The 27,433-nt window shown below is 46.3% G+C and overlaps 7 protein-coding genes across 7 annotated transcripts; 6 read left to right on the plus strand and 1 right to left on the minus strand.

Moving 5' to 3' along the window:
• Positions 1 to 365: 365 nt before the first annotated feature.
• Positions 366 to 656, minus strand: LACBIDRAFT_309766 (uncharacterized protein; the record flags this gene model as incomplete). The annotated part of the gene is made up of 1 exon (XM_001887057.1): positions 366 to 656. The coding sequence occupies one exon, from the start codon at positions 654 to 656 to the stop codon at positions 366 to 368; it is 291 nt and encodes a 96-aa protein (XP_001887092.1).
• A 4,315-nt stretch (positions 657 to 4,971) lies between these two features.
• On the plus strand, positions 4,972 to 5,181 carry LACBIDRAFT_309768 (uncharacterized protein; the record flags this gene model as incomplete). The annotated part of the gene is made up of 1 exon (XM_001886976.1): positions 4,972 to 5,181. The coding sequence occupies one exon, from the start codon at positions 4,972 to 4,974 to the stop codon at positions 5,179 to 5,181; it is 210 nt and encodes a 69-aa protein (XP_001887011.1).
• Positions 5,182 to 6,371: 1,190 nt separating this feature from the next.
• Positions 6,372 to 6,883, plus strand: LACBIDRAFT_309769 (uncharacterized protein; the record flags this gene model as incomplete). Its single annotated transcript, XM_001886977.1, has 3 exons — positions 6,372 to 6,573; positions 6,668 to 6,683; positions 6,736 to 6,883. 3 exons carry the CDS (start codon positions 6,372 to 6,374, stop codon positions 6,881 to 6,883), a joined length of 366 nt encoding a protein of 121 aa, XP_001887012.1.
• A 1,239-nt stretch (positions 6,884 to 8,122) lies between these two features.
• LACBIDRAFT_309770 (uncharacterized protein) lies at positions 8,123 to 8,814 on the plus strand (the record flags this gene model as incomplete). Its single annotated transcript, XM_001886978.1, has 2 exons — positions 8,123 to 8,559; positions 8,610 to 8,814. The coding sequence occupies 2 exons, from the start codon at positions 8,123 to 8,125 to the stop codon at positions 8,812 to 8,814; spliced, it is 642 nt and encodes a 213-aa protein (XP_001887013.1).
• Positions 8,815 to 9,776: 962 nt separating this feature from the next.
• LACBIDRAFT_309771 (uncharacterized protein) lies at positions 9,777 to 10,312 on the plus strand (the record flags this gene model as incomplete). Its single annotated transcript, XM_001886979.1, has 2 exons — positions 9,777 to 9,833; positions 9,870 to 10,312. Exon 2 carries the CDS (start codon positions 10,013 to 10,015, stop codon positions 10,310 to 10,312), a length of 300 nt encoding a protein of 99 aa, XP_001887014.1. The 5' UTR covers positions 9,777 to 9,833; positions 9,870 to 10,012.
• Positions 10,313 to 11,465: 1,153 nt separating this feature from the next.
• On the plus strand, positions 11,466 to 16,583 carry LACBIDRAFT_332530 (multidrug resistance-associated ABC transporter; the record flags this gene model as incomplete). Its single annotated transcript, XM_001886980.1, has 18 exons — positions 11,466 to 11,485; positions 11,537 to 13,303; positions 13,400 to 13,428; positions 13,487 to 13,535; positions 13,702 to 13,865; positions 13,923 to 13,968; positions 14,064 to 14,079; positions 14,287 to 14,408; positions 14,731 to 14,749; positions 14,811 to 14,928; positions 15,077 to 15,167; positions 15,318 to 15,363; positions 15,418 to 15,474; positions 15,735 to 15,767; positions 15,826 to 16,105; positions 16,145 to 16,151; positions 16,206 to 16,274; positions 16,325 to 16,583. The coding sequence occupies 18 exons, from the start codon at positions 11,466 to 11,468 to the stop codon at positions 16,581 to 16,583; spliced, it is 3,192 nt and encodes a 1,063-aa protein (XP_001887015.1).
• Positions 16,584 to 17,967: 1,384 nt separating this feature from the next.
• LACBIDRAFT_309776 (reverse transcriptase-RNase H-integrase) lies at positions 17,968 to 21,987 on the plus strand (the record flags this gene model as incomplete). The annotated part of the gene is made up of 2 exons (XM_001886981.1): positions 17,968 to 19,005; positions 19,051 to 21,987. The coding sequence occupies 2 exons, from the start codon at positions 17,968 to 17,970 to the stop codon at positions 21,985 to 21,987; spliced, it is 3,975 nt and encodes a 1,324-aa protein (XP_001887016.1).
• Positions 21,988 to 27,433: the final 5,446 nt, after the last annotated feature.

Here is a 27,433-nt window from a genome sequence, read left to right on the forward strand (position 1 = left end):
CATGGTCCGGTCTTTTTTTCGGTTGCAGTTGCCCCAATTTGGGGTTGGTCCAGTTGCCGGTTGCCTCATTTCGAAAATCTTTTAAAACCGTTCAAAGACCGGTTTTGATCGGTTGCAACTGGTTAAACGGTCACGTGCGTTACATACCCTTGTAACCATGTTTATTACATTTTATTGGGTTTTTGTTTCATCAAAAACGGTTAAGAATTGAGAAAGATATAACCAAATCCATATTTTACCCAAGTCTCTAGGAGATGTAATTCGGTTTCAGTCATAGCTATGTCAAATCTTCATTACATCTCTTAAAAATTGGTGGAATGACGGGTATTTACATGCTTTACTATTTTATAGAACCCGTTTATTTTTCAGAGTAATAATAGTTGAGATACAAATGGTTTATATTGGTATAATAAATTATACGCAAAAAAACCGGTCTGGATCGGTCTGAACCGGCTCCATAGACCGCAAAAGACTGGTCCTAGGTGGTTCGGTTCGGTTCCCTCAATATCCGGGTCGGTCCTAGACCGGTTGCGGTCCACGGTTGCGCGTTTTGGGGGCAAAAAACCGGACTGAACTGAACTTGCGAACACTAGCTGCAGTCCTTGCATCATTCCCCCACTTGTACCTGCTAAATCCAATGCTACCACAATGGACATTGACACTTGGCATGCTGGAAACAGATGTCCTGGAGGCACAGTATAATTTGTTGAAGGCTAAGATTTTACAAGCAACTCAATCAAACAAACACCATATACTGAAATTCCCTTTCAAAATAGGTTCTTGCATGTGATTATCAACATTGCATCGAAGCAATGATTACAAGGCCAAGGGCGAGAAATGTGTCATGAAGTTCATGCCCCATTATGACAGCCCTTACACGATTATCGACATCAACAAGGACCACTCCACTGTCATACTGGATCTCCCAAATTCCCCCAACATCTTCCCTGTATTCCACACATCCGAAATCCTTCCTTACACTGAATCTGACACATCCCTTTTCCCTTCGCACTGCCTGGAAGAACTACCACCCATTATCACCAATGACAGAAACAAAGAATACATGATCAACAAAATATTGGACACATGTCGACAAGGATGTGGTTACCAATATCTCATCCATTGGTCAGGTTATGGCGCCAAACATGACAAATGGCTTCCGGGGTCAGAACTTCAGGACTGCAAAGCACTGGACTGTTGGTTGGCATCCCTAGTTGGTTCACCTTGATTTAGGTAGCTTTCTTTCAACCTTGCCTGTGGTAGCTTTTTCCCACAGGGTTTTGACACACCCATGCTCGGATTATACTTACATCTTCTCTTACTAACAGACCTTTTTTTCATTCATTGCTTTTTCTTTTAAAGTGGGGGAGGGTGTAATTCTGGGATTACTCTTATTTCGCAACAGTTCTATTTTTAGCACATTTAACTTACATATGCTTTGCTCCTTCTTCTCTTCTTTCTTCACCTCTCATTTACGCTACTCTTCCAGACTCTCAGAATTATACACCTGGTTAATTTCTGTGAGTATTCTTAAGTCCTCAAGTGTTTTCTATCCCCTCTTCTAGGGGAGAGTTTTACACTATCAAATAAAACAGTCAGACAGAATTAATTACATTCAACATGCTGAACAGCATATCAAGATATGAGTAAAAGATAGAATAACATTGAGAAGGATAGACTCATTGCAGTAGAGGAATTAAGAACTACTTCCTGCTAAGTCATCATCAGGGTCTTTCTTCTTATGAAATGAATGTGCCATTTTAAACAAGATTATTGAAAATTTCATTACAAGATTGGACAAACAATGCACTAACATATCAACATGAAAAAATTTAATCAACCTCACTACACACCTTTTTTTGTTGAATTCAGTATTGAAGTTAAGTGTCTGGGTCATCTTGGGCATTGGTCATAGTGGCAGTTGTGTAGTGGGATTATACTCCATTTGAGACTTCCTGAGCCTGGATGAATAACTTCTCTGCCTCTTTGTGCCTCCCCAGACTACTAAGGGTAGCACTAAGTTTTCCATGGCTAGAATGGTATAAGGGTGTTGCACTCCAAGGATTCTTTTGCTTGCATCCAGAACTTGGATCATCTGTTTCTCTGCCTCTTTGTATTTCCCCAGGTTTCCATATGTTGCTGCTAGATTTGCCATGGCAAGAATTGTGTCTGGGTGTTCCATTCCAAGAATTCTCTTCTTTGCATCCAGAACTTGGATCTCCAGCTTCTCTGCCTCTGTGTATTTTCCCAGGAATGATATGTACTGCTAGATTTCCCATGGCTCTGATTGTGTCTGGGTGTTCCATTCCAAGAATTCTCTTTCTTGCATCCAGAACTTGGATATTCAGTTTCTCTGCCTCTGTGTATTTTCCCAACTCTTCATTTGTTGATGCAAGACTTGCCATGGCAAAAAGTGTTTCCTGGGTGTTCCATTCCAAGAATTCTCTTCCTTGCATCCAGAACTTGGATCTCCAGTTTCTCTGCCTCTGTATATCTTCCCAGTACTCATATGTACATGCTAGATTTGCCATGGCAAGAATTGTGTCTGGGTGTTCCACTTCAAGAATTCTCTTCTTTGCATCCAGAACTTGGATCTGCAGTTTCTCTACCTCCATGTATTTTCCCATACAATGATATGTTGCTGCTAGATTTCCCATGGCTCCGATTGTGTCTGGGTGTTCCATTCCAAGAATTCTCTTTCTTGCATCCAGAACTTGGATATTCAGTTTCTCTGCCTCTGTGTATTTTCCCAACTCTTCATTTGTTGATGCAAGACTTGCCATGGCAAAAAGTGTTTCCTGGTGTTCCACTCCAAGAATTTTGTTCCTCTTATCCAGAACTTTACTGTCCAAGGTTTCTGCTTCCTTTGAATATCCTTGTTCCCTCAACAGCCTCCCAAATTTTGCATAAGCATCATCCATATAACTGATAATATTCTGATTGCTTTCTGATTTGAAATGCTCCATATTTGCTCTCACATGTGTGACCAGGGCCCTTTGGAATCCATATTGCTGGTCTGTATCCCATCTCAATGAACAAGAGAAGGTGACATATGCCATTAAGCAACATTTTTCCCTCTCATTCAAAGTCAATCTGTCCCTGCCCCAGGCATGAACCAGTGGATGCATTGCATACACCTTATCAGATGGGCCCCGTCTGATTAAAGAGAAAGCCAGTAATATTCGAATCCCCTCTCTGAATATGAAATTATCCCAAGTGCCTGTCTCACAAAGAGGAAGAAGTCGTCTGTCCAGCAGTGAACTGGCAAGGGGTAAATTTGGCATACAAGTTTTATCATATTCTTGAAGGGCAGCATAAGAAAAGATTTCCTCAGTTATTCCCTCATGATGGAAGAAAGGAAATAATTCCAGGAGTAGCATTGCACTATTGGCTGCATTGGCCCTACAAGAATCATCAGATTTAGCCCTTTGTTCAATTTCTCTGTATGACAGCTCCCAAGTTTCATAGACAGTTTTGTTATACTTAGAAGCTCCAGTAAATTCAGGATGGGATAATAATGTTTTTCGGTGCTCTGAATATTTTGCAAGGTAGTCTCCAATAGTGGCAGCCCCAGAAGCAATATAAGCACCAGCTTGGTCAATAGCAAGAGGAAAGCAGAAGAGCTTCTTTACAATCTTAGGGGCTTGAGTCCAAACATCTGATGTGGGTGATTTCAAGCAACTAGCTTTGAGAAGTAGTCCAATAGCATCTCTTTCTTCCATTTCAGTCACTTCAAAAGAACTCTCAGGTGAAGTCAGAGTCATCATGGCAGAGTTACGACTAGTTATCAGAATGTTCCCCCTCATTCCAGTTGGGAAATACCCCTCTAGTTCAGAAGGTGACAGAACATCAGCATTATCAAAGATCAGGATGTAGTTGTCTTTCAGAGAGCCAATCCATTGAAGAGCAGACTCAGGTGATCCATCCAATCCACAAGACTGACTGATGCCCTTAAGTGCCTGCATAATGGTACCTGAGGAGGATGCATCAACCCAGAAAACTTGAGAGAAGCTGGGGGCAATTCAACTTTATTCAGACATAATCAGACAGACCCAGGTGTAATCAGTGCTCACCTGTCAGACATTTCCTCAACAAACTTCAAGCAAATCTGAGTCTTCCCAATACCCCCCATTCCACTTAATAGGAAGAACTTTCTCTTCTTAACTGCATTATCCATGGTGGTAAAAAAATGGCTCTTGAGTTTGGCAATGACTTCTTTACGCCCTGTGAAGCGAGTGCTTGGATTTGGCCTAAGGGGGATGACCCCATCAGACAGCGTCCTATTGCCATAATTGTTGTGGATGTTCACCTGCAACAGATACAACGCCATCAGTTTGCGTTACGTTCACGGATACCTTTCATAAACACTCCACTCACAATTTGAGCTTCAATGAATGCATTGTTTCTAGCGACGAAGTGGTGAGCGCCCGTAAAGGAACTTGTTCCGCTCATGTTGAGATACTGAAGATGGAGGTTCAGGATGAGGGGGAAGAAAGAACAGTGCCCAAACCCACTGCAGGAGACCGCCAATGATGCCACGAGGCGTGTGCCTGTTTCTATTTTTACATGCGAACACGTGCGGGGGCTTTTCTCTCTCTCCAGTCTTCTCGAGTCCAAATCCTCGCCTTCGTCTTTCTCATTCCCCGCTTACTGTCTTTGGTGGGCTGGCTCACCTTTGTATGTTGTCTCCTACAGGGCTCACGACGAGATAATGATTTCCGCTGTGAGCGCCGGACGCGCTTTTTTGCTGATGGTGGGTGCTTCATCAGTGCCAGTGCACTTGACGAACGTGGGAGCCTAGTAGCCTCTGCTGCATTCATGGCAGATTTGACTGCTGTCGGTACGCAATCTTACCGTCTCTTTTTTTTTTTCGTGTCAACAGATCTCTCAAAGTGAGTGGGCTGATCATCGTCGAGTTCGCCCTTCTCTGAACATCCATTTTTATAGCTACAAACCGTTTTTTTCTCAAAGATGGAGTTGATGCGCGGTGGCTTAGCGGGTCGGTTCGACTGCCAATATACATATTTACTCCGTCGATTGGCCGTGCTTAATCGGGTTTCGTTTCCTTCAAAAACAGATAGAGGTGGACTGCTAGTGACACATGCACTACTTGAAGCTAATGCCGCCCAACCACGTAGACCCAGTACCATCACCCTCCTTCACGCCACACCAAGCAATTAACCTTGTATTTGTTCTAGTCCCAAACTTCGAAGAATTACTTGGATTTCACCTTTATTTCCCTGAAATAGGTCGATTTGAAGGTAGGTAACATTCAAGCATCATTTCAATCGCCCCTTTTGTCATGGCCCTGACCTCCCCTTGAACCAGGTCAGACTACATAATACATTCGTGAACAAATTCGCCGACCGAACACAAACTAAGGATGCACGAGTTGTCTGGCAAAACTGTGGACCCACCCCATTGAGTCCACTTCCTCCTCTCGAATCAATCCCACGACAACCTAGACCCCCTTCGCGATGCTAATGCACCCCCTCTCTGCAATGACCAGCTTGGGGAGTGATGTGTGAGGAGGGTGGGTGTTGAGGAGGACGGTCCATGTCCAGGTTGTTATCGCCACCATTCTTGTTACCAGGCTCTGAACGCCACGACATGCAACTCACCTCAAATTCCACATACATCGTTATTCCTTCGCCGAGCACCAACGCACCGTGGATGCGAAGAGTCAACGTCTAGTTCCAGGTTCGGCTCAACAACCCTCCCCGACAGGACGTTGAAATTTCGAAGGATAGAAAGACCAAGAAGTGCAGATGATCTTGTTGATTTGGTGCGCGCTGTACAGGCCTTGGGAGGTGAACGAGGCTGTGGGGGTGTGGAGAAAGGGGTTGCGGGCGCAGCGGAGGATAAGGAGTCGATGTCGACTGGGAAGGGAGTGTTCAATTCCAGGAGGCTCAGCTGGTTGTGTCATCGGTCAAAGAGAGGATTGAGCCGGGTGACACGGGGAGGCTGTTTGCTGAGGTTGGAGATCCTGTGGTCTGTTGAAGAGACAAGTTGGTAGCGCAGTTGGATGGGGAAGTACGTTCGTATGCGAATGAGAATGAACGGGTGTTGGCATTGTATCTAGAGGGGAAGACGATGTATTGAATTGAAGGAAGAATGTCAATGCGAACCTTATGAATAACTGTCCTGGTACTGAGTATGTGAAGTACTACGGTTGAGATTTACGAGATGAGGCAAACTTGACCTTGACCATCATGCACGATCTTCAAATTTCCGTCGCTTGCTTAGTACTCTTCACCCAACCATTGACCGTTCTCTCGTAGTCAAGCAATGATCAGGCTCAGAGCGGTGTCCTTCTCTCCCTTATTGCTCGTGTCTGGCTGTACACCGTCGTACGACCCGTTGCCCGTCCGATGGCTACACCACATGACCTGTTCACCATCCACCTCCTCTTCCTTGGCTCTTCCATTCTCCTTGGCGGGTTGCTTCGCGGCTACACCATCTTATCCAAGTCTTCACTTCCCTCTGGACCCCTCGTCAACTTGGGCAGTGATACTACGCTGAGTGGGAGTAACGTCTGGAACCTTGGCCTAACCATGGGATCGCGCTTTCAATGTACGCTCCCCTTCTCCCCTTAATTTCTCGTTGCTAACCTTGCGCCAGCTTCGATTTCTCATTAACATTTGAAGTGTAATATTCAACTATGCAGGCCCCTCCTTCCCCAAGTAAGTGCACCTGGTACACTTATCCTTCCTTCCTTGATATCTCTTATCCAAGACAAATCCTCGATGCCATCGATTTGGGGTACCACTTCAGAAAGCCAGATTCGAGACGTCTACGCCTTCCTGGCATTTACGTGCACAAGGCCCGAGCCGATGTACAGCAACTCTGGTATGCACGACGATTGAATCGCGGCGATGTATGAAGGCGCTGAAAAGGGAGGATTTTTCGGGCGTTGTTAGTATGGAGAAGGGGAAATGCAAAGATAAAACGACGACGGAGAACAACGAAAACGAAAAAACGTGTGTATCCACCTGTTCTGTATGTGTGAGGTAGTGCTGATGGTAAATCTAGGCAAGACCCAAGCTGAGAAAAAGGAAAAGGCTGCGAAAGCAGACGATCCAAAGGGTGGCGCGTATGTTGGGAGGATCGTAACACTTGTGGTTGAGGATGCTAACCGAGTCAGTCGTCCTCTTTTCTTGGTCCCGGCATCAGCTCACAAAATCGAATCACTAGATCTCACAAACGTTGGTTTTGTATCGTCAACACCGCTCCGAAATTTTTGAGGAGGAATGACGAGTACAGGGGACACGAGCCGAGTTTTGACAAGTCCAACGAGGCAGCGGTGCCGTAAGCTGCTAGAAGACCATGGTGAGGCATCCTCGAGTATTCTCAAGCACTACTTGAAGCAACCTGTGGCCCTTGCGGCGTCGGAGAACTGCAGCTACAGCGCTGGCGTCAAAAATGTCCCACAAGGAAATGAATCTGGTAAGTACCTTGTGTCCTCTGTCCTCTGTGTTCCCAGCGCTTCCCTTTTTTTCGAAGTCACCACGCGGCCGGATATATCTGGTATCCCACTCGCTTTATCTTTTTCCCTTTCAATCAACTTCCACATGATTCGAGGTCTTGTCTGACGCCTCTTAACCATCCCCTCGCTCAAATTGCCGTCTTCCTAAAAAGGTTCCTCCACCGACGTTGGTTGAAAGAGTGCATGATGCTGACAGCGCATCAGCAACGACCCTCTGTGACGTTGAGCCCGAAACCTTTGAACTGGCTCTGTATCGTCAACACCACTCTGCAAATTTTGAGGAGGAATGGCGAGAACAGTGGACGAACGAGCGGAGGTTGGATAAGTCCAATGTGATAGTGGAGGCGGATTGAGGTTGCAATTTTGGGTCGAAATGGATCGGAAACGCGAGCAATGAGATCGAGGATGAAGTGTCTGCGGAGTTTGTTGAGCTGGGCGTGATGGGGCAGTGGTGCCGTACGCTGGAAGACCCTCGTGAGGCGTGCTCAGGTACGCACCGCCAGAGTTGGTGGAGAGGTATAGGTGGATAGGCGTGCTGAATCCGAAGAGTCGACCTTTATCCCCTGGTCGGGGATCCGCCTCAACAGCCCTCTCGCATATTGAAAGCTCGAAGGACCGATAGACTACCGGCTGGGGATGATCATGTTGAATTTGTACGCGTTGAGCTGGTATTGGGTCATGCATCTGGGTTGTGTCGTCGATCGAAGACGTTCGAGCGGGGATGACATATTCTCCGGTCTGAGAAGAGTGACTGTTGGGAGTAGAGAATCTGGGTGGCCAACGAGACCTGGTGGTTCAGTTGGATGGGGAAAGGACATTACTATGCTACCGACGCAGATCTATGGAACGGTGGCGTTCTTGGGCAACCATAATCAAACCCAAGTGCACGACCAACACTATCCGGCAACGTCATGGAATTGCCACTCTCACTTCTCAAGATCTCACCCAACGGCTTGGCTTGCGGCATACGATAACCGCAGGTTACTCTTAAATCCCTGCTCGGCGGCGGCATCTCAAGGTTGGGAGGAGTTCAAACGTACGTTAGGCAGGAGAGGTATACGACGACCGAGAAGGTAAGCACGAGAGTTGCTTCTATCGTGAGGCATCATTGACACCGTTCCAGTCATTTCCTGACATGCCCCCCAACGAACGATAACCTACTCACGCGGCTCAATTTTAAGACGAACGCCACATACATCCTGTTCGAGTCCCCTAGAGATCCCGGCATATCCTCTATGCTATGTGCGGCTCATGACGACGCTTCTTTGCGCCACGGGCTACTTAACGTCACAGAAATGCATTCACGCACACAGAGATGTCCGTCGTGAACGATGAGTTCGAACAGCGTCGTCTGGTGGGGGACTGAGGGTATGTGGTATGTCTTCTTTTCTGCAGTGACCGTGATGCTGATGTCTTGCAGTCGATTCGTCCCTCATTCAGCGACATTAGATCAACGAACATAGGACAAAGAAGTCGCCTTTAAGCTGCCTGCTTCGCGTTCGTAGGCGTTCGTGCTCCAGCCCGTTTGTACGATTTCATCCATAACCTTTTCTACGCTGCGTTCATCCACACCACGCACCAAAGGACGTAAGGTACGGACAACGCCCTTCCCTCGCACATTATCCGGCTGTTAATATTTGGATGTCTTGTAGCCCAAGCCCCGTCTAAACCAAACCTTGTAAATCACCCTGAAATGTTGATGCCAACAGGTAGAAGCTCAAACTTCAATGTGGGTACAGTTGAAGGGCGCCAATCCCTCACGAAGTTCCCCTCTCTTTCCACTCAGCATCGGACTACAGCCATGGGTACAAGCACTCTGAGCAAATCCTGACATTGTTAATCTGCATTCAATACCAAGATTAGGAATTCACTCTGCCCCAACTGAGCTGCGCTCCTACCAGAATTTCACCCGCAACGCAGCAGCGCACACCACCTTCATCTGCAGCGGTACCACACCCTCACGATCTCGCAGCCAGAGCCAACCAAGCCCTCGCAGACTTCAAAGAGCTCGATTAACAGCTAGAAAAGAAGATGCACTCCAAACTCCCATCTCCGTGTAACCTCCCCCTGGTGTGGACTAAGGGAAACTTTTTTGCGCGTCATCATAACACTCCTTGCGCCCGCCCTGCGATCATGTCTGCCCAACATCCTCCTAGTAAGAACGGCATGCCTAACGCCGTCAGCTCAGCACTCTCTAACTTCTGCGAGCGGCTTTTGTTCATGAACCGCGTCTGGAAACAACAGCGAGAGATAAAAACCTCCGAGACACACTCCAGTCCGCCAAACCGTTGAAATGCTCCGATGCATTAAAGGCTTTCTGCGGTCGCCTGTTGCTCTCCAACCAGATCGAGGAGCTCGAGAGGAAATGAAGTAGTCGAGGGTGGCTGCTGTTACGCGGGCAACGAAGCAGATGGTGTTGGATGTCCGTTTTTAGAGGAGTTTGTGAAGGATCTTATTCAAGAGTTGGAGGAGAGCAACCGGGTTGTTGGAAAGAAGGAGGCGCATGAGCATCAGATCTTGGAGTTGATGGGGGAATGGAGCCGCGAGTACAGAAAGCTCGCGAGGGAGGTGGAGAGCCTCAAGTTGGCTAGGGAGGCAAGTCTTTTTGAGCAGGACCTTTCAAATGACCTGGAGAGGAGGATGTGTGAGGAGGCTGCGTCGAGCAAGAGGAAAGCTGATGATGGTTGGGAGGTTGACAGTGCTGTGGAAGTCACGTCGAACATGACATCCTCGACTTGTGTCGAATTCAACGAATCACCACCTCTAGCGCCAAGGCACCAGAGTTTCCGAAGAAGACCCACCACAGAGGGAGTTCGTTGGCCTTGAAGGTCCCTCAAGCCTCTCTCTCCCTTATCGCCTATCCGAAAACTCGATACGGGCCTATTCGTTGGGTTCTCTTTCAATCCCTATTCTTCGGCAACACCGAGCCCACCTTAAGCGAAGCCAACGACAAGATAACGATGCATGATAGCACATCCGTGGTGGAGAGCAGATGCAGGACGCTGTCTTTGAAACTACCATGAACTTGGTGAGAGTGCGACTGTCCGCCTCGATCCCAACTCATTTTCTACCGCCTTATTTGGCACTTGAGAAGCATCAGGCCTGACGTCGACATTCCTGGAATTCTGCCTCATTACCTCCCTATAAGACTGGTCCACCAATGTACAGCTGGCCCAAACGACATCGTTGATCTTTTCAGACAGGTCAGAATCCCCATTTGCAGCTTGTCATTGGAATGCAACGGAATATCGAAAAAGCTACTACTCATTCAGATGGGGATGAAAACATGCATACCGACCTATTCAAGAGTGGTGGCTCTGGTGACATTGCAGCCTGGCAACTAATGTGATCCTTGGCGCCATCTTCACTTACCTGGTCACGTAGATCGAATGGGTTATTCCCCTCGATCAACCGGATTTTCGAACCGGTTTGCATCTGAGAGCACGTTGCCCGTTTAGGACAACTCGTGACTCTCCAGATATGGATTTCATCTACATATCTCATCAGGAAATGCGGCCCGGAGAACAATGGGAATTGGACCTCACAATGTTATCAAGCCAACTTTATCTTTCGTGTTGCAGGCAATGCGAACTGGACGCCGTGCCCCGTTTGCGATTATATTACATTTAGGACTCGCACAATTCCCGTTCGCGTCAAGCTCCCATTCCCAATGTTATGAACTTGGACTTCTTGCTCTTGCAATAACAGTATGAACTGGCATGCTGTGGACCTATTTTTGGGATCACAGCGTGAGAGGTGCCTTTCAGGCACTCAATCTAGCGCTGAGAAGTGTCCCTGTGAATTTTGATGAACTGCAGCCTGCAGGTGGATGTCCACAGTTGAGTTTTTGTATTTAAGTAGCGCTATGTCATTGACCTCGTTCTTCATCTTGTCCCTGCTCTAGATTCTGAGTAACGCGATACTTCCTCTAAACGTATCTTTTTTGCGGACAACGTGACACGGAACGCAATCGCGCAAAATGAAAATCCTGGAAGCCATGTAAGGAGCACCTCTGCCGCGTCACATTGGAGCTAACTATGCCGTCCTCAGGATACTTTCCTACAAGAAGGCTGTGCCCTTCATTTTTCACTTTCTTATGACCATTTTCGTCACTTTCGTGACCCTCTATGCCATCGATCTCCCAGGTAGGGTCTACAATCTCAACCATCGTCGGCCTCAGTTCGTGGACCTCAATGGCTTAAAGACTGAAGCTGGTATCAAATCCTACAGACCCCTGCAGTCCGACATCACAACCGCGCTTACCTTCGCAGCCAGTGCCACCCGCGCGGCGGCTGCGTGCTGGGCCGCCAAGCTTCTTTGGCGGTATGCATTTATGCTCATGGAGAAGGGTGAAATTACGATAGCCGGCTTCTCCAAAGTCGTCGATGGTGGAATAATGACGCTGCTGTGGCCTCGCGACGTAGCGAACCGAAAAAATGTCTTTCTCGCCTACCTCATTATCTTCATCTGCTTCGGGATGGATTATTTCTCGTCTATCCTGACGGGATCTGTCACCTGGCAACTCTCCTCCATTATGGTGGAGGGGTCAGTTCCCCTTACGAACATCCCGCAGGGAATAGCCGGGACCGATATTTCCACTTATCGAAACTCATCCGTTTTCGGTTCGGCCGATGCTATTGACGGCGGAGGGGCGATTGAATCGGTCACCTATGCTGCTAATCCATATGTCACCAGACGTCCTATTATCCAATGGGGAGGCCTTCTCACTATTCGATATCTTCCCGTTGGTTCCACGCTGGATTCCGTCCGTCTGCCGTATTTCAGAGTGGATAAGTTTGAATACATCACGGATCCTGACACCACCCTCACGAGTCAGCAGAAATTGTTGCTCAATGATACTAGTGTTTACAACCCCTACAACAATGACCGGGGATTTGCTGCGCTCCTTCCTGACACTTCTTGGGGTCCAGGTTCTAGCCTCAAGTTACCAGGTGCCGTCAACGTGACTGAATCTCGGATTCTCAGCATGCAAGTCCTTTTTGCAGACCTATCCCATCCAATTTGTAATGCGAGTGCCTCCGGGTTATCCATACCCCCCCATGTCAACCTCTACCTCACTCTAACTCTCAACTCAACGTACTACTCGTGCTTCGCATTTGCAAATGTGACGTATACAGCAGGCGCCGCAATTTGTCAGGATTGCGTGGTCGTCGCGCCTGCCGTCGTTGAGGCAAATCTGTACGGCGCAAACCTCCAACCCGTTCCAGATCCCCTGACCATCGAGGCTCTGGCAATAACCCCGGCAGTCGCATCATACTTCTATCTGATCAAAAGCTATACAGTTTCCTTTTTGTCCGCTAGTCCTACGGACGTCGAGGTGTCTGACATTCAAAGTTATGCGATTGAATATGTCTCACAGGCCTATCAATCCGCATGGTCATACCTGGTTGTTGAACTTGGTGATCTGGGTCCAGAGAACCAGACAAATGTGGTATTTTCCATCCCTGCTTCGCATGCCACCATTTTTCGAACGAGGGTCTACATTTGGGCTGGGTTGCATCTGGGGGTCTTGCTATGTGGCATCGCCTTCGCCTATTGGCAGAGTCATTACCGACATCCGTGGTTTTCAAATCCTGCAATCATAGCATTCCAACTTGATACGGCGGGGATTTTTAAGGAAGGCAGAGTGGCCAATCCAAAGGACCCTTGGGATCCAACTGCAGAGTATCCAGCTGGAAGGCTGCAACTGCAGGATTATGATAATGAACGCCCTGGACAGCCAAGAGCCGTGACATTATTGCAGGAAGACGCAGACAAGTTGGAAACCGATCAATTTCTGGGCGACGTTTCAGAGAAGTAAGTTTACCAGGTCGTGCCAACCAAGATGACGGACCGTTCCTTCAATAGTTTGTTTTGTTTTTCATTTCAACCTCTTTTTACTCCCTGGCCCAGTAAATTTACACCACGTATCAACCTGGGTAGTAAGTGTGTTGGAATACATAGACTTGAGTTATACGTGATTGAGAGTTACGACATCAGCCAAACTTGATCTTAGCCATCATAAATTTACGCCATACGACGACCCATTGTCCGTCCGACGGCTACACCACCATATGAAATGTTCACCGTCTACCTCCTGTTCCTCCGCTCCTCCATTCTCGATATTGGCGGGTTGCTTCACGACCACACTGTCTTCTCCACCCCATATCCGCATCCCTTCGCCATTCTCGCCCTTTCCTTAAACCTCATTGCAGTCGTCGGCCTGTTATGTCTCATACCACGCCTCTCGCAGTTCCCAGCAACCTCAACAGTCCATCTGAGATCATGCAGAAGCCCATTGATTCCTTGACAATGGCTAACATCAGACAGGGCCGATCTGTCACCCTCGTCGACTTGGGCAGTGATGCTATGCATGAGAGTGAGGTCTGAAACCTCAGCCCAACCATGAAATGGCGCCCGATCTTCAGCTCAATAGAGTCAACACTGCGTCGCCGTTGGACCGCCAACTTTCCTGATTTAATGTACGCTCCCCTTCTCCCCTTAATTTTTCGCTGCTGACCTTGCGCCAGTCTCGATTTCTCATTAACTTTTGTGAGCGTAGTGTTCAACTATGCAGACCCCTTCCTCCTCAAGTAAGTACGACTGGTACTCCTACTATCCTTCCTTCCTTGATATTCTATCCAACTTTCAAGATGAGTCCTCGACGCCATTGATTTGGAGTACCCTACTCTATAAAGCCAGACTTGAGAGTACATCTACGCCTTCCTGGCATTTCCATGCACGCTACTCAAGGCCCGGGCTGATGTGCAGCTCCTCTGGTATGCACGACGCGCATCCAGAGGTTTAGATCTAAGCTTATGGCGGCGATATATAACAAGGTGCTGAAGGGGAAGGATTTTTCGGGTGTTTTCAACAAGGAGAAGGGCAAAGATAAAACGACGACGGAGGACAACGGGAAAACGTGTGTATTCACCTGTTCTGTATCCGTGGGGCAGCGTTGATGGTAAATCTAGGCAAGACTTAAGCTGAGAAAAAGGAAAAGGCTGCGAAAGCGGACGATCCAAAGGCTGGCGCGGACGTGGGGAAGATCGCTAATCTTCTGGCTGAGGATGTTCATCGCGTCAGTCATACCCTTTTCTTTGTCGTCCCGACACCAGCTCAGGGAACAGAATCATTAGATCTCACAAACCAATATCAAGATTTTATTTCATCTACAGAGGCACTTTACCCCCCCCCCCCTCCGAGACACAACCAACGCAGCACTATTCGAGATCCTGATTCAGCTTGTGTGTTCCTGTACCAGTAAGTTCTTGCCCTCATCCCTCACTCAGGAACAAATAACTTACACAAAAACAATCGATAGACTCTTAGGCTGGAGCTATTGGCGGGATGGCCTCTCAACAGCATCATCGCGAGGCGGGGTGTCCGGATCCAGAAGGGCGTGTTGGCTGCAAGGGACAAGCGAATGGGTCATTGGTGCTGTATGTCCATCTGACTCCATTTAGTCTTGTAATCAATGGCTGACGTGTGGGGCGCAGGTCAATTCATGACGTTCTTTGCGTAGGAAGAACGTTGAACTGGGAGAGCGTTGGATGCGAGGGAGGCTGAGATGAAGTGGTTGATCAAGAGTGCGGATTCTAGCATGGCGTGGGCCTATCATCACTGACAATGTTCACTTCCCAGCTGGTGTCAATTCCGTCGTGCTTTACCCCCTTTGGACGTGTGTTTTGGTATCCATTGTCACGTTCTTCGTGTTTGTTTTGCAAGGATGATCAGTGTCCCATTTATGGTGGGCTCTGTCTTTTCACCTATACGGTACCATCGCCGATGGGTTTTGGTTATAGGCTATCGCACTTTTTGGGATGGGTAGAGCTCCCCTGAGCGTTATTCCAACATGGATCGTCCAAATCCTCCAGGTACGCCAGGCTCATCTCATCATGGGGCCAAATTTCTGATAAATGATCAAACAGACTGGTGTCGCCCTCAAACATGTTGCTGTACACCACGACGAAAAAATTACGGACCAAGTAACTTCTCTGCAGAAGGACTTAAAGGCAAAGCCCCACCTCACTGGCGGAGAAGATGAGGAAGGTTTGGGGCCGGAAAACGCGATTGATTTTGAGAAACAGAAAGGAACAGGATAAGTCGAAGAATGGGGTTCCGAGCCCAAGCGCGTCAAGTGACATTCCAAGCCCAACCTTCTCCTATGACGATGTTGAAACTGCGGCTCCCGCCGCCAGTGACTCTGGATCGCTGTTGAAGACCGACGAACTTCGTTATATGATAGCTCCGTGGATTATCCGGGAAAACGGCTCTTCTTGTATGTCGTCGTTTTCCTCCACTCTCCGCCTTGTCTTACTCGCTCGTTTGGTATGTAGATGGCGCTGCTTGGAGAGATGACACTACAACAAAGCAAGATCGTCATTTCCAAGAACTCAGGGATCAACGAGGATGGAGACATGCCTGCCGTTTCGTACGTTGTTCGATCTCCGTGGGTGAGGCACCAGTCTGTCGATGACAATATCCAGTTCGGACACCTCTTTGATGAGGAGCGGTATCATGCCATCCTGGAGTGTTACGCTCTGAAACCTGATTTGGTGATTTTGGAGGATGGGGATGCAAGGGAGATTGGGGCCAGGGGTGTCGGCTTGTTGGGAGGTCAGAAAAGAAATATCTTCTACTAGATGACCCCATTAGTGCTGTTGTGAGTTGCACCTTTATTCTACCAGACTGAACCTGATCGCATCTATGCATGTAGGACAGTGACACGTTCAGATTCTTGCACGAAAAACTCCTGTGTGGACCTCCGCTCGCAAATCGAAGAGTTGTAAGCTTGTCCATCAGAGATCGCCCTCCATTGTTCATTCCCCACCATAGGTTCTCGTCACGCACCACGTTCTCCCTGCTGCCAACCACCTCGTCAGGATGCTTGACCGCCGCATCGATAGCCAAGGTCCAATTCAGGACTCGAGGTATTCTGGAGAACATCACGCAGGAAAAGTCAAGACTCAAGAAGGAAGAGCTCAAGGAAGCGGTGGCTGCGGCTGGCGATCCAGAGGTTTTCGATGACGCTCTGGGGGTGTTGAATTTGTTCTCCCCCATTTTCGACGGGATTTGGCAGGACTTGACCGACTGATTGCTCTGCAGTGGCTCGAAGGAGTCTTGAAGACGGGTATGGATGGCGTCTGCGTGGTGGGCGCTTGATCATGGTTTCACAATTGGCGCCGTTCCGCTTTTACCTCGTTTCCAAGGGGTTAGATGGAGATAACATGTTCAAGATTCATTGAAAATACTATGACATTTGCACGTGTGCGCATGGGCCGTCTCCAAATGGTATTCCACAATGTACCTGACCACTTAAGCCACAGCAATCTCCTTGTCAAGTTCCTCCACACAAGGGGCAAACAGGATTCGTTGCCTGGTAAAGAGGTAATAAAAAGCAGATAATTATGTTAAATAGTCAATTCCACATTAGTGTCAAAAATGTTCAAATGAAAAAGATTCATCAAAATTTCAACTTTGCAACCACAAAAAGGTGATATCATGTATGTAAAATATTTATTGGTGGTTTGTTAGTGCAGGAATGACTGAGAAGCAAAAGAAATTTTTGCCAGGAAAGGAAGATAAAGAAAGACCCTGTTTTACCTTGGCAACAATGATGAGGCAACTATTTAATGACATTGAAAGATCATTCTGGCCTGAGTGAACAGAAACAAAGAATTAAAATTATCTCTCATGGTTCCTTTGTCCAAGAGGGTAAATTTTAATTTCCTTTATTGCTTTTTACAGTGCCAAGTGTAATCCTGGGATTACCACATCGGGCAGTTGTTTGGCATCGGCATCCGGACTATTTGGTTTCCTACATACACGCAATCCTCTCTTAACCATGTACCATCATCTACTCCTGCATACACACCCCCTTCTTTTACCTTTACCTTCTAGATACCCTCAGAATCATATACTCGGTTAAATTCTGACGGTTTCTCTGTGAGTAGTGTTATCTGTCCTGTCTACACAGGACAGATTTCCACTTTTTTTGAATTTACACCGCCGTTATCGGTTCTGACATATCTTGACACGCGCATATAGTCACCACCTTTGGAGGCCTGATTCAGGTCATTGTTCGGCGCGTGTACACGCTGTCTTGTACGTCTGATCGTTGTTCCTGTCGTTCACGACACATCAACCCTGATTTTCCGTCTGTAACAGTGGAGGGTACTTGTACCTGTATCACTTAACTGCCATCGCCGTAACCGTTTACCGCAACACTGGAACTCCCTCGTTTCACCCGTACAACTGCCTCTGTCCAACAATTACCGATTCTTGATGGTTTGGCTCCAACCACACGCGTGAGGGGCAATCGTTTACCTTCACAACCACCGCTAGCCTCATCGGCTTCACCGGTTCTCCCAAATACGCATACATCGCCGCCCTCCTCTCCTGCATCGTCTTTCTATCTTTCATCAAGCTCTTCTGACGACGAAAAACGCGCATATACTCAGTCAAAAACTCATAACAAGATGTCTACACTTGCTACAGTCGATCCTACCAGTGCCAAGGCACCTATCCTCACTCAGGGTAACATCTCTCCATCAGTTATGATGGATTTTGAAAATGCAGCACTTGATTTCTTCATGTCGAAGTCGATTCCAGCGGACAAACAGGTCACGATGGTTATCCCTGGTATCAAGGATCTTCGTATTCGTGATTGGATCGCTGCGGACCGTGCCCGCATTGTTGCTCTACCTTTTGACAAGTTTATGGTGGAGATGAGACTCAATTACCTTCCCCCTGACTGGGAAGACCAAGTTCGTAACGAGATTTTGACGTCGACACTCACCGCTTCGAAAACTTCCTTCTGGAATTGGTCACAAAACCTGCTTAAACTGAACTGCCTACTCCGGGGCACGGCGTCTGCTTTTGACGAGTCGACCTTGTGCAACCACTTGGAAGCGCATCTCGACGACGAGTTGAAGACTAAACTCCGACACAGTGATGCCCGCAAGGACAAGGTTTTCAAGACCTGGGTTACTGCTGTTCGTCTATTAGACAAAGCACGTGCTGTTGAGAACAAATGCCAACATGAATTGATTGAGGAGACACTCACTCAACGTCAATCCAAACGCCAGAACACTAGCAATGAAGCATTGCAAGGTCCGTCGCGACATGGCAACACATCACAATCAAACACGTCTGCAGGCGGCTCCTCCTCCACATATACCCATCTACCCCCCCTTACCGACGCCGAGTGCACACTCCTTAACGAGCATGACGGTTGCACCAAGTGCCGTCGTTTTTATACAGACCACCGCTCGCATTCTTGCCCCAATGGTTTTCCGGCAGGCAAGACCTACAAAACTCTGACTGCCACGGACGCTATGAATGCCAAGAAGGGCAAAGCTGTTACCAAACCGGCTACCAAAGCTGTCGCCGCCACTAGTGCATCCATTGAAACTGTTGACTCCGACGACGACATCTCTGCGGCTGCGGCAGTTTTACCTGACTCCCCCGGAGATTACTCCGATTCGGTTGAGGATCAGGATGTGTTGCGTCGCGAGGTAAGTCCACCATTCCGTGCCAAACATCTCGTTTGGAATTGTCAGGTGCACAGTTTGACTGAAGACTTCCCAGTGAAAATGCGCGCGTTGATTGATAACGGCGCACACTTAGTCCTCATTCGCCCCGACCTCGTAGACTGCCTTGGATTGAAGAAACATAAACTGCCTGAACCAGAACTCGTAGACGTCGCATTCAACAATCAGAAGCAAAAAACACAGTTGTATCATTATGTCAAACTTTCTCTCACTTCGTTAGACTCGTCTTGGACTTCGCGCACCGTTAGAGCCGTTGTCACACTGGGTCTCTGTGCCCCCATTATTCTCGGACTGCCCTGGCTCATACATAACTCAATCGTTACAGACCACGCTGCACGCACTTGTATAGACAAAAATACTTTGTATGATTTATTAAACCCCCCTGTGATCAAGCCGCCTCCTCCGCCAAAACCTAAGTTGAAAGAACAAATTAAAATCACAAAAGCAGATAAAAAGTTGGTTCTCGCCGAACTAATGATGGTCTGCAATGACAGGATTAACCATCTCAAACTTAAACCGGAAAAGGTTAAGGATTTTGACGTTGTTGGCGCTGTCCGAGAACGCATTGAAGTTCTAGCAATGCAAGATTCACTGCTACAAAAAGAAACAGAATTAAAAAATGAATACGGCACAATCTTCGAACCAATCCCACATGTCAACGAATTACCGCATGAAGTGGTCGCCGAGATTCATGTAAAAGACGCAGAGAAAACAATAAAATCACGTTCCTACCCATCCCCGCGCAAGTATAAAGAGGCATGGCAGATATTGATTCAACAACATCTGGATGCTGGTCGTATCCGTCCATCATCTTCACCTTGCGCCTCGCCAGCATTTATCGTTCCGAAGGCAAACCCAAATGTCCTACCACGGTGGGTCAATGACTTTCGGCAACTTAACGAAAACACCATCACAGACTCCCACCCGCTTCCAAGAATAGATGACATTCTGACAGACTGCGCTAAGGGGAAGATCTGGGCAACGATTGATATGACCAATAGTTTCTTTCAAACGCGAATGCACCCAGATCACGTTCATTTGACAGCCGTGAACACCCCATTAGGTCTATATGAATGGCTTGTGATGCCAATGGGACTGAAGAATGCCCCTGCTATTCACCAACGACGTGTTACCGCTGCACTACGCCATCTCCTGGGCAAATTCTGTCATATTTATTTGGACGACATCGTGATCTGGTCAAACACCGTGGAAGAACACGAGAAGAATGTTCGCGCGGTTCTACAAGCGCTTTGTGACGCTCGACTGTACATCAACCCAGATAAAACTAAACTATTCTGCACCGAAATCAATTTCCTAGGTCATCACATTAGTGCCCGTGGAATCGAGGCTGACTCGGGAAAAGTCAACCGTATCATGTCATGGCCAACACCAACATCAGCTACAGAAGTCCGGAGTTTCTTGGGACTGGTCCGGTATATCTCCGCTTTCCTGCCTGCACTTGCTGAACATACAGGTGTACTCACGGAACTTACGACGAAAGCCTCCGACAAAAATTTCCCGCTGTGCACGGCACCAAAATTTCAGGTCGTGTTTGACGCGATAAAGGCGATTGTAACAGGGCGGGAATGCTTAACAACTATTGATTTCAACAAAATGCCAGAAAACAAGATCTTTGTGACAACGGATGCGAGCGACAAACGATCTGGCAGCGTACTCTCCTTTGGTCCTACATGGGAAACAGCCCGCCCAGTCGCTTTCGATTCAATGTCGTTCAAGGGCACTGAACTGAATTATCCTGTTCATGAAAAAGAATTACTGGCCGTTATCTGTGCATTGAAAAAATGGCGAGTGGACCTACTTGGCTCGCCATTCTTCATTTACACTGATTATAAAACGCTGGAGAATTTCTTATCTCAGAAGGATCTCTCGAGGCGCCAAGCTCGATGGATGGAATTTCTCTCCCAATTTGATGCCAAGATCGTGTACATCAAAGGGGATGACAACACTGTTGCGGACGCACTCTCCCGCTTACCAACCAACACCGATTCTTCAACGGCTAATGCATCAGCTAGGCACCCATACGATTTTTGCGAGGACGACGACACCCTGTGCGCTGTGGCTTCAATATCCCTATCCTCATCACAAAACCCTTGGGAGGCAGCCAAATCGCTAGCTAACGTGTCAGCAATATCAAACAATGTCAGTGCAACATTGAAAATTACGGCGGACAAAGATTTCCTTGAATCTGTGAAATCCGGGTATGCCGAAGACGCTTGGTGTAAAACGTTACCCTCTGCCGCTCTCAGTTTCTCCAACCTCGTCTTACGTGATGGCCTTTGGTACATAGGTGAAAGGCTAATCATACCACGCACAGGTAACCTTCGCGAATTGTTGTTTGCACTGGCCCACGACACCCTCGGCCACTTCGGTTTCCACAAGACTTATGGCTCGCTGAGAACGGCGTACTACTGGCCAAATATGCGAAGGGACTTGGAACAGGGCTACGTTGCCTCCTGCCCTGAATGTCAACGTAACAAGTTGTCAACAATAAAACCTTACGGCCCACTGCACCCACTCCCAGTACCCGATCAACGAGGCGATTCCGTTGCAATCGATTTCATTGGCCCGCTACCAGAAGATGAAAACAAGAACTGCATAATCACGTTCACTGACCGCTTAGGTAGCGATGTCCAGTTAGTCGCAACACGGACAGACATCACGGCTGAAAATCTAGCAATCCTATTTTTCGATAAGTGGTATTGTGAAAATGGTCTACCAGCTGACATTGTTTCCGATAGAGACAAACTCTTCATTTCAAGATTTTGGAGAGCCCTGCATAAGCTGACTGGCATCAAATTGAAACTGTCGACGTCGTATCACCCGGAAACGGATGGCGCAAGCGAACGGACTAACAAGACCGTCAATCAAGCCCTGCGATTTCACGTTGAGCGTAACCAAATGGGCTGGGTCCGCGCCTTACCGTGAGTCCATTTCGACATCATGAACACCGTAAACAAATCAACTGGCTTTACGCCATTCCAACTCCGTTTTGGTCGAAGCCCTAGGGTTATCCCACCACTCGTGCCTGCCAAATCTTCTGCAACAGTCGCTGACATCGATGCGTGGCATGTCATCAGATGTTTAGAAACAGACGTTCTCGAGGCACAAGATAACCTCCTTAGGGCTAAGATTTCCCAATCTGTTCAAGCAAATAAGCACAGGACGCTAACCTTTCCATTCAGTATAGGTTCACGTGTGCGGCTATCTATGCTACATCGACGTAACGAATACAAGGCTAAAGGCGAAAAGCGTGTGGCCAAGTTCATGCCACGATACGACGGCCCTTACACTGTTATCGACGTCGATGAAGAACATTCCACCATGACCTTGGATCTACCTAACTCCCCAAATATCTGTCCGACTTTCCACACTTCCGAGGTCCTCCCTTACGTCGAATCCAATACTACCCTATTCCCATCCCGCCGTTTTGAAGAACTTGATCCCATCATCACGGATGACGGCAACGAAGAATTCTACATCGATCGTATACTGGACGCACGTCGACGCGGACGCGGTTATCAATACCTGGTCCGTTGGCGCGGTTATGGCCAAGAACACGACAGGTGGTTACCCAGTTCCGAACTTCAAGACTGCAAAGCGTTGGACTCCTGGCTGGCCTCACGCAGATGATCTGCTTTTTATGTAGATTTTCTTTCGCTCTTGCCAGCCGGTAGCTTTTTCCCACAGGGTTTTGACGCACCCGGCGTTCAGATTTTACTTACTCTTCTTACTAACCTTTCCTGATTTTTGTTTTGCTTTGACGTATATTTTTTTTTCAGAACATGGGAGGGTGTAATCCTGGGATTACCACATCAGGCAGTTGTTTGGCATCGGCATCCAGACTATTTGGTTTCCTACATACACGCGATCCTCTCTTAACCACGTACCATCATCTACTCCTGCATACGCACCCCCTTCTTTTACCTTTACCTTCTAGATACCCTCAGAATCATATACTCGGTTAAATTCTGACGGTTTCTCTGTGAGTAGTGTTATCTGTCCTGTCTACACAGGACAGATTTCCACCAAGAAAGAACTTTCAATGACATTAAATATTTGCCTCATCATTGTTGCCAAGGTAAAACAGGGTCTTTCTTTATCTTCCTTTCCTGGCAAAAATTTCTTTTGCTTCTCAGTCATTCCTGCACTAACAAACCACCAATAAATATTTTACATACATGATATCACCTTTTTGTCACTGCAAAGTTAAAATAATAATGAATCTTTTTCATTTGAACATTTTCGACACTAATGTGGAATGAACTATTTAACATAATTATCTGCTTTTTATTACCTCTTTACCAGGCAATGGATCCTGTTTGCCCCTTGTGCCAGCTGTGATCAGCCACTCGATAATATCTGTGTCAGCTATGACACTTCGAAGCTGTGGACCGTGAAAGGTCTACCCAACTAGTCCAGCAGAGGGTAGTGCATAGCGTGAGGGGCTAGCTTACAGGAGATACAACACCTCTTCAGAAGGGGTTTTATGGTGCAAAAGCTGGGTTGTTGTCATGTGTCATCGACATAATGGAATTAGGTGAAAAGGGATTCATTTGTGAATCTCAACTTTATTCTTGGTGTTGTGATAGCATTGTCACAAAGAGAGAGGGGGGAGAGAGGGTTCAAGACAGAGAGACTACAGAAGACAAGGTGTGGGGACCATGGTCAATACTTGTTAGCCGTTAGCTACTGCCATTCTGACTTATACAAATGAAGATAGACTTACTCAAAAAGATGAACAAGTTAAGAACCCTTGACCTCATGCCAATGGATGTTGAATAGCAATGACCCTTTTATAGAGCAATGATTCAAGCATTGTCATTGTCTTCGCTGATGAACAACAAAGCTCAGCCTCCCAGAACAAAACAAATCACTGTCGAGACTTCAGCACAATGTGGGTATGACCATGACCAAGGTACCTGGAGATGATGGAAACCAGTTGACAACACAGTGATCAAGATTCAAGAATGACTGTAGCAGGGATGTGGGATCCTACCCTTCTCTTATATTGTTTACTTTCCATTACTTAGTAGTTGTGTCACATGACTCCCTTCCATACCTGTCAGTAGTCATGTGACAATTCACCTTCTTACTTCTCTACCACTACTGTATCTGTTGCTTTGAATAGGTGTTTTATCGTAGTTCACTCTGATAGGCAAGTGTTATTTGTTTATTATCAAGTCACTGACATTCTACTCCAAGAGAGCAAGTGCCAGCTCCATTGATTAGGGCAGATCTTATCTGATCTGCATTGATATCCTTCCTTGCATCTGTATCCAGCCTCTCGTGGATTTCCCAAGAGGTAGTAGGGGCTGTAGCTTTGGATTTCTGAAGTAATAACAGTCCCCACTGGCTTCCAGTCTCTTTTCTCCATCTTTGGACCGAGTTGTGACTGAGATTGCAGCTGGGTCCTCACACCATTGCCATTTCAGCTTGCCATATGACTTTCATTGACAGCTCCCACATTTAATGCACAGATAGTCTGTTACAATTGGGCTGAGCATAAACATGTAATTAAAGATGGAACACATAGAAATAGTATAAAAGGAGGACACACGCAGGCTGAAACATAAGGAATTATCCCCATATTGACCAGCTAGTGTTCGCAGGTCCAGTCTTTTTCCAGTTGCAGTTGCCCACATTTGTGGCCAGTCCAGTTGCCAGTTGCCATGTTTTTGTAAATATTTAAAAACTGAAAAAGACCAGTTTAGACTGGTTGCAACTAGTCTTTCATCCCATCATGTGTTGGACCTTACTTGCACACATTTTTACTTAATTTTCGGTCCCTCAATCATAAAGAACAGTCAAGAATTGGTTGAGATATGGCCAAAAACATTTTTATACACAATTTGAATGTATATCCTTTCCGTTTTTGCCATATCTCAGTCAAATCTTCATGGAATTGCTTACATTTTTGATCAGTCTACGGAAAATTAAAATATCGATCTATGTATGCTGTGTATGTGAGGTAATATTTAGTTTCTGTGGTGCAATAAAATTTTCAACAAAAGACTGGTTTCTGTTGTGTTGTGGACCGATTAGGACTGGTCTAAAAGGGTCTGATTGCGGTCCCTTGATATCTGGATCGGTCTGGTCCAGTTGCGGTTGCCAGTTACCTCATAACCGGACTAGACTGGACTTTAAAACACTATGACCAGTTGTTGCACTCCCAGTAACATCTAAGGTAGTAGATAAGTTTGTAATCAATTAAAAGGACTTTTCTTCACAGATATACAGTTGCAGACAACTAAAGTCAACAAATTGAGTATCTCAGGAACCAGATTTTTTGACGGAAATCTGGCGACAGATCTGAAACTGGACAGGCAAAAGGAGCTCAAAAATGGTGTTTTCATGTTATTCCCATGAGTTTTTGGCTGTGCCAAAATTTTGAGCCAATTTTTTTTGAATCCTACATTGCCATCTCAGCCAGTCTCTCAGGAAAATCCTGCTAATCAAGCTCATCCCAATTACTCTCTGCATATCCATCTCTTCTCCTGAATCCTCAGCTTCCCTTGCCTCATTTTCTTGTGCAATGGATGTGACTCTCGAGATCTCGTGATCAGTTTCTCATCATCTCCCTCACTGACAGTCTGACGGCCTTGAGAAAATGATGTCACTAATGGAATGGAAGTCAAAAAAGGGTTATTTTGGAGGTGTGCAAGGTTGCAATGTTTTTAGGAGGACAGCCTCTAGATTTAGGCAGCATAATAGCAATTTTTTTTAAAGGGGAGGATCTATTTTATTTTTATTCTTTTGGTGGATTCTGACAGTACTCATCAAGATCTATCCAAAAATGACTTCTTCGAGATTTTATCAATTTTTTTGGGCCTGCACCAAAATTTTGGACCTTTTTTCTGACAAATCTTCACTTTTGGGAAATTGGCTCATACCATTTGAAAGATCTACTCAATTCCTGCCTATTCCGATGGTTTTCGGACTTTTAAAAAATCCCTACTGGTCTCAATAAATCGGTCTATAAATTTGTTGACTTTAGTTGTCCGCAACTGTACACAAAGTGTGCCCAGAACCAGTGTGTTAAGTGGGGATCACTAAGCTTTTGTAAGGTTGTCTTGTCAGTTAATAGGAGAGCTCTCTACTATTTATGAGGAATCCAAGTGAGCATGCTTGAAAAGTCTTTAAGACTAGTTTTGGATCAAATCAGAGGCATAATAAAAGCTCAAAGGAGTTACAAAAGTCTACAAAAAGCACAGCCCCTTGTCATTTCTTTGTACAAAGTTAGAATGCAATCCCAGAACACCAAGATAGTCCTAGTAAAAGCTGTTTCCTTTCGAAAACTATTAAGTTTTGAATTCTATACTTGTGCCTGCACATAAAAACAATATCATTTGTACCAATGGTCTTACTAGACTAGGACAAGTCTTACAAAATATACAGGACAGTGATTGAACTTCTACTTGAAGTTCTAACAAAACAAGTGTGGTAATTCTGTTTACTGTACAAACCCGAACTTGAAGTACCAAGCACGTACCTGTGGTGATAAGTGTTTAAGGTGTTAGTGTATGTACACTCACTGATCAAAAGTAATGTCACATGATTTTTTGGACAAAGTTGGTGTTATAACACAAGAACCAAACATTTTAAGGATTAAACTCTGGTGCATGAAACATAGCTAAGGAGGTGTAGATTGTATATACCAAGTCTGGGGATGAACAGATAAAAACTCAGGATACAGCAGGGCATTGACTGTGATAACTCCCAAAAATGGGATGTGACAAAATGGGAAATTCTGAATGGCTGCAACCTACTGGAAGCAATTCACAACTTGAGGAAGAGATATTTTGAACACTGGATCTCCCTGCTATTGTTATGAGCTTCATTAAGTCTTTGGGCTAGAAAATTTTATATCCTCCCCTAAAAGGTAAATTTGAACTTGATCTCAATTTATATACTTTTCACTCAATACACTTGTTGGAATGAGATAAAATGACTCCTCATTAATGTTGGTAGTGTGTATAATATAAAAGGTAGGTAGAAATGTTAAAATGAACATTGCATAATGTCTTTAGAAGCTAATTTCCAGAGTTTTTCTGGAAGTAAACAAGTATCTACAGCATTGGTCCTTCTTTTCTGCAAGAAGAAAAAATGCTACCATCCTTTTGAGTTGATTGATGGAGACTTGGGATGTCTTTTAAACAATGCCTGAAGTATAGCATGATAGCAAATAGATTGTCACTGGGTATAACTTGAAAAGTCCCCAATAAAAGTACATTTTGCATAGAGCAAGAAAGGTGTGAGGGTTTCAGATCCTTGTCTAATAGGACCTCTGTTTATTTCTTTAGGATGGTGTTAGTAGGCATGAGGAGTGCCTTCTGAAATATTTACAGCCCCGACTCATCAAGAAAAATGTCAA

This window comes from Laccaria bicolor, genomic scaffold (assembly GCF_000143565.1).
Source record: "Laccaria bicolor S238N-H82 LACBIscaffold_41 genomic scaffold, whole genome shotgun sequence".
In the NCBI taxonomy this organism is placed as follows: domain Eukaryota; kingdom Fungi; phylum Basidiomycota; class Agaricomycetes; order Agaricales; family Hydnangiaceae; genus Laccaria; species Laccaria bicolor.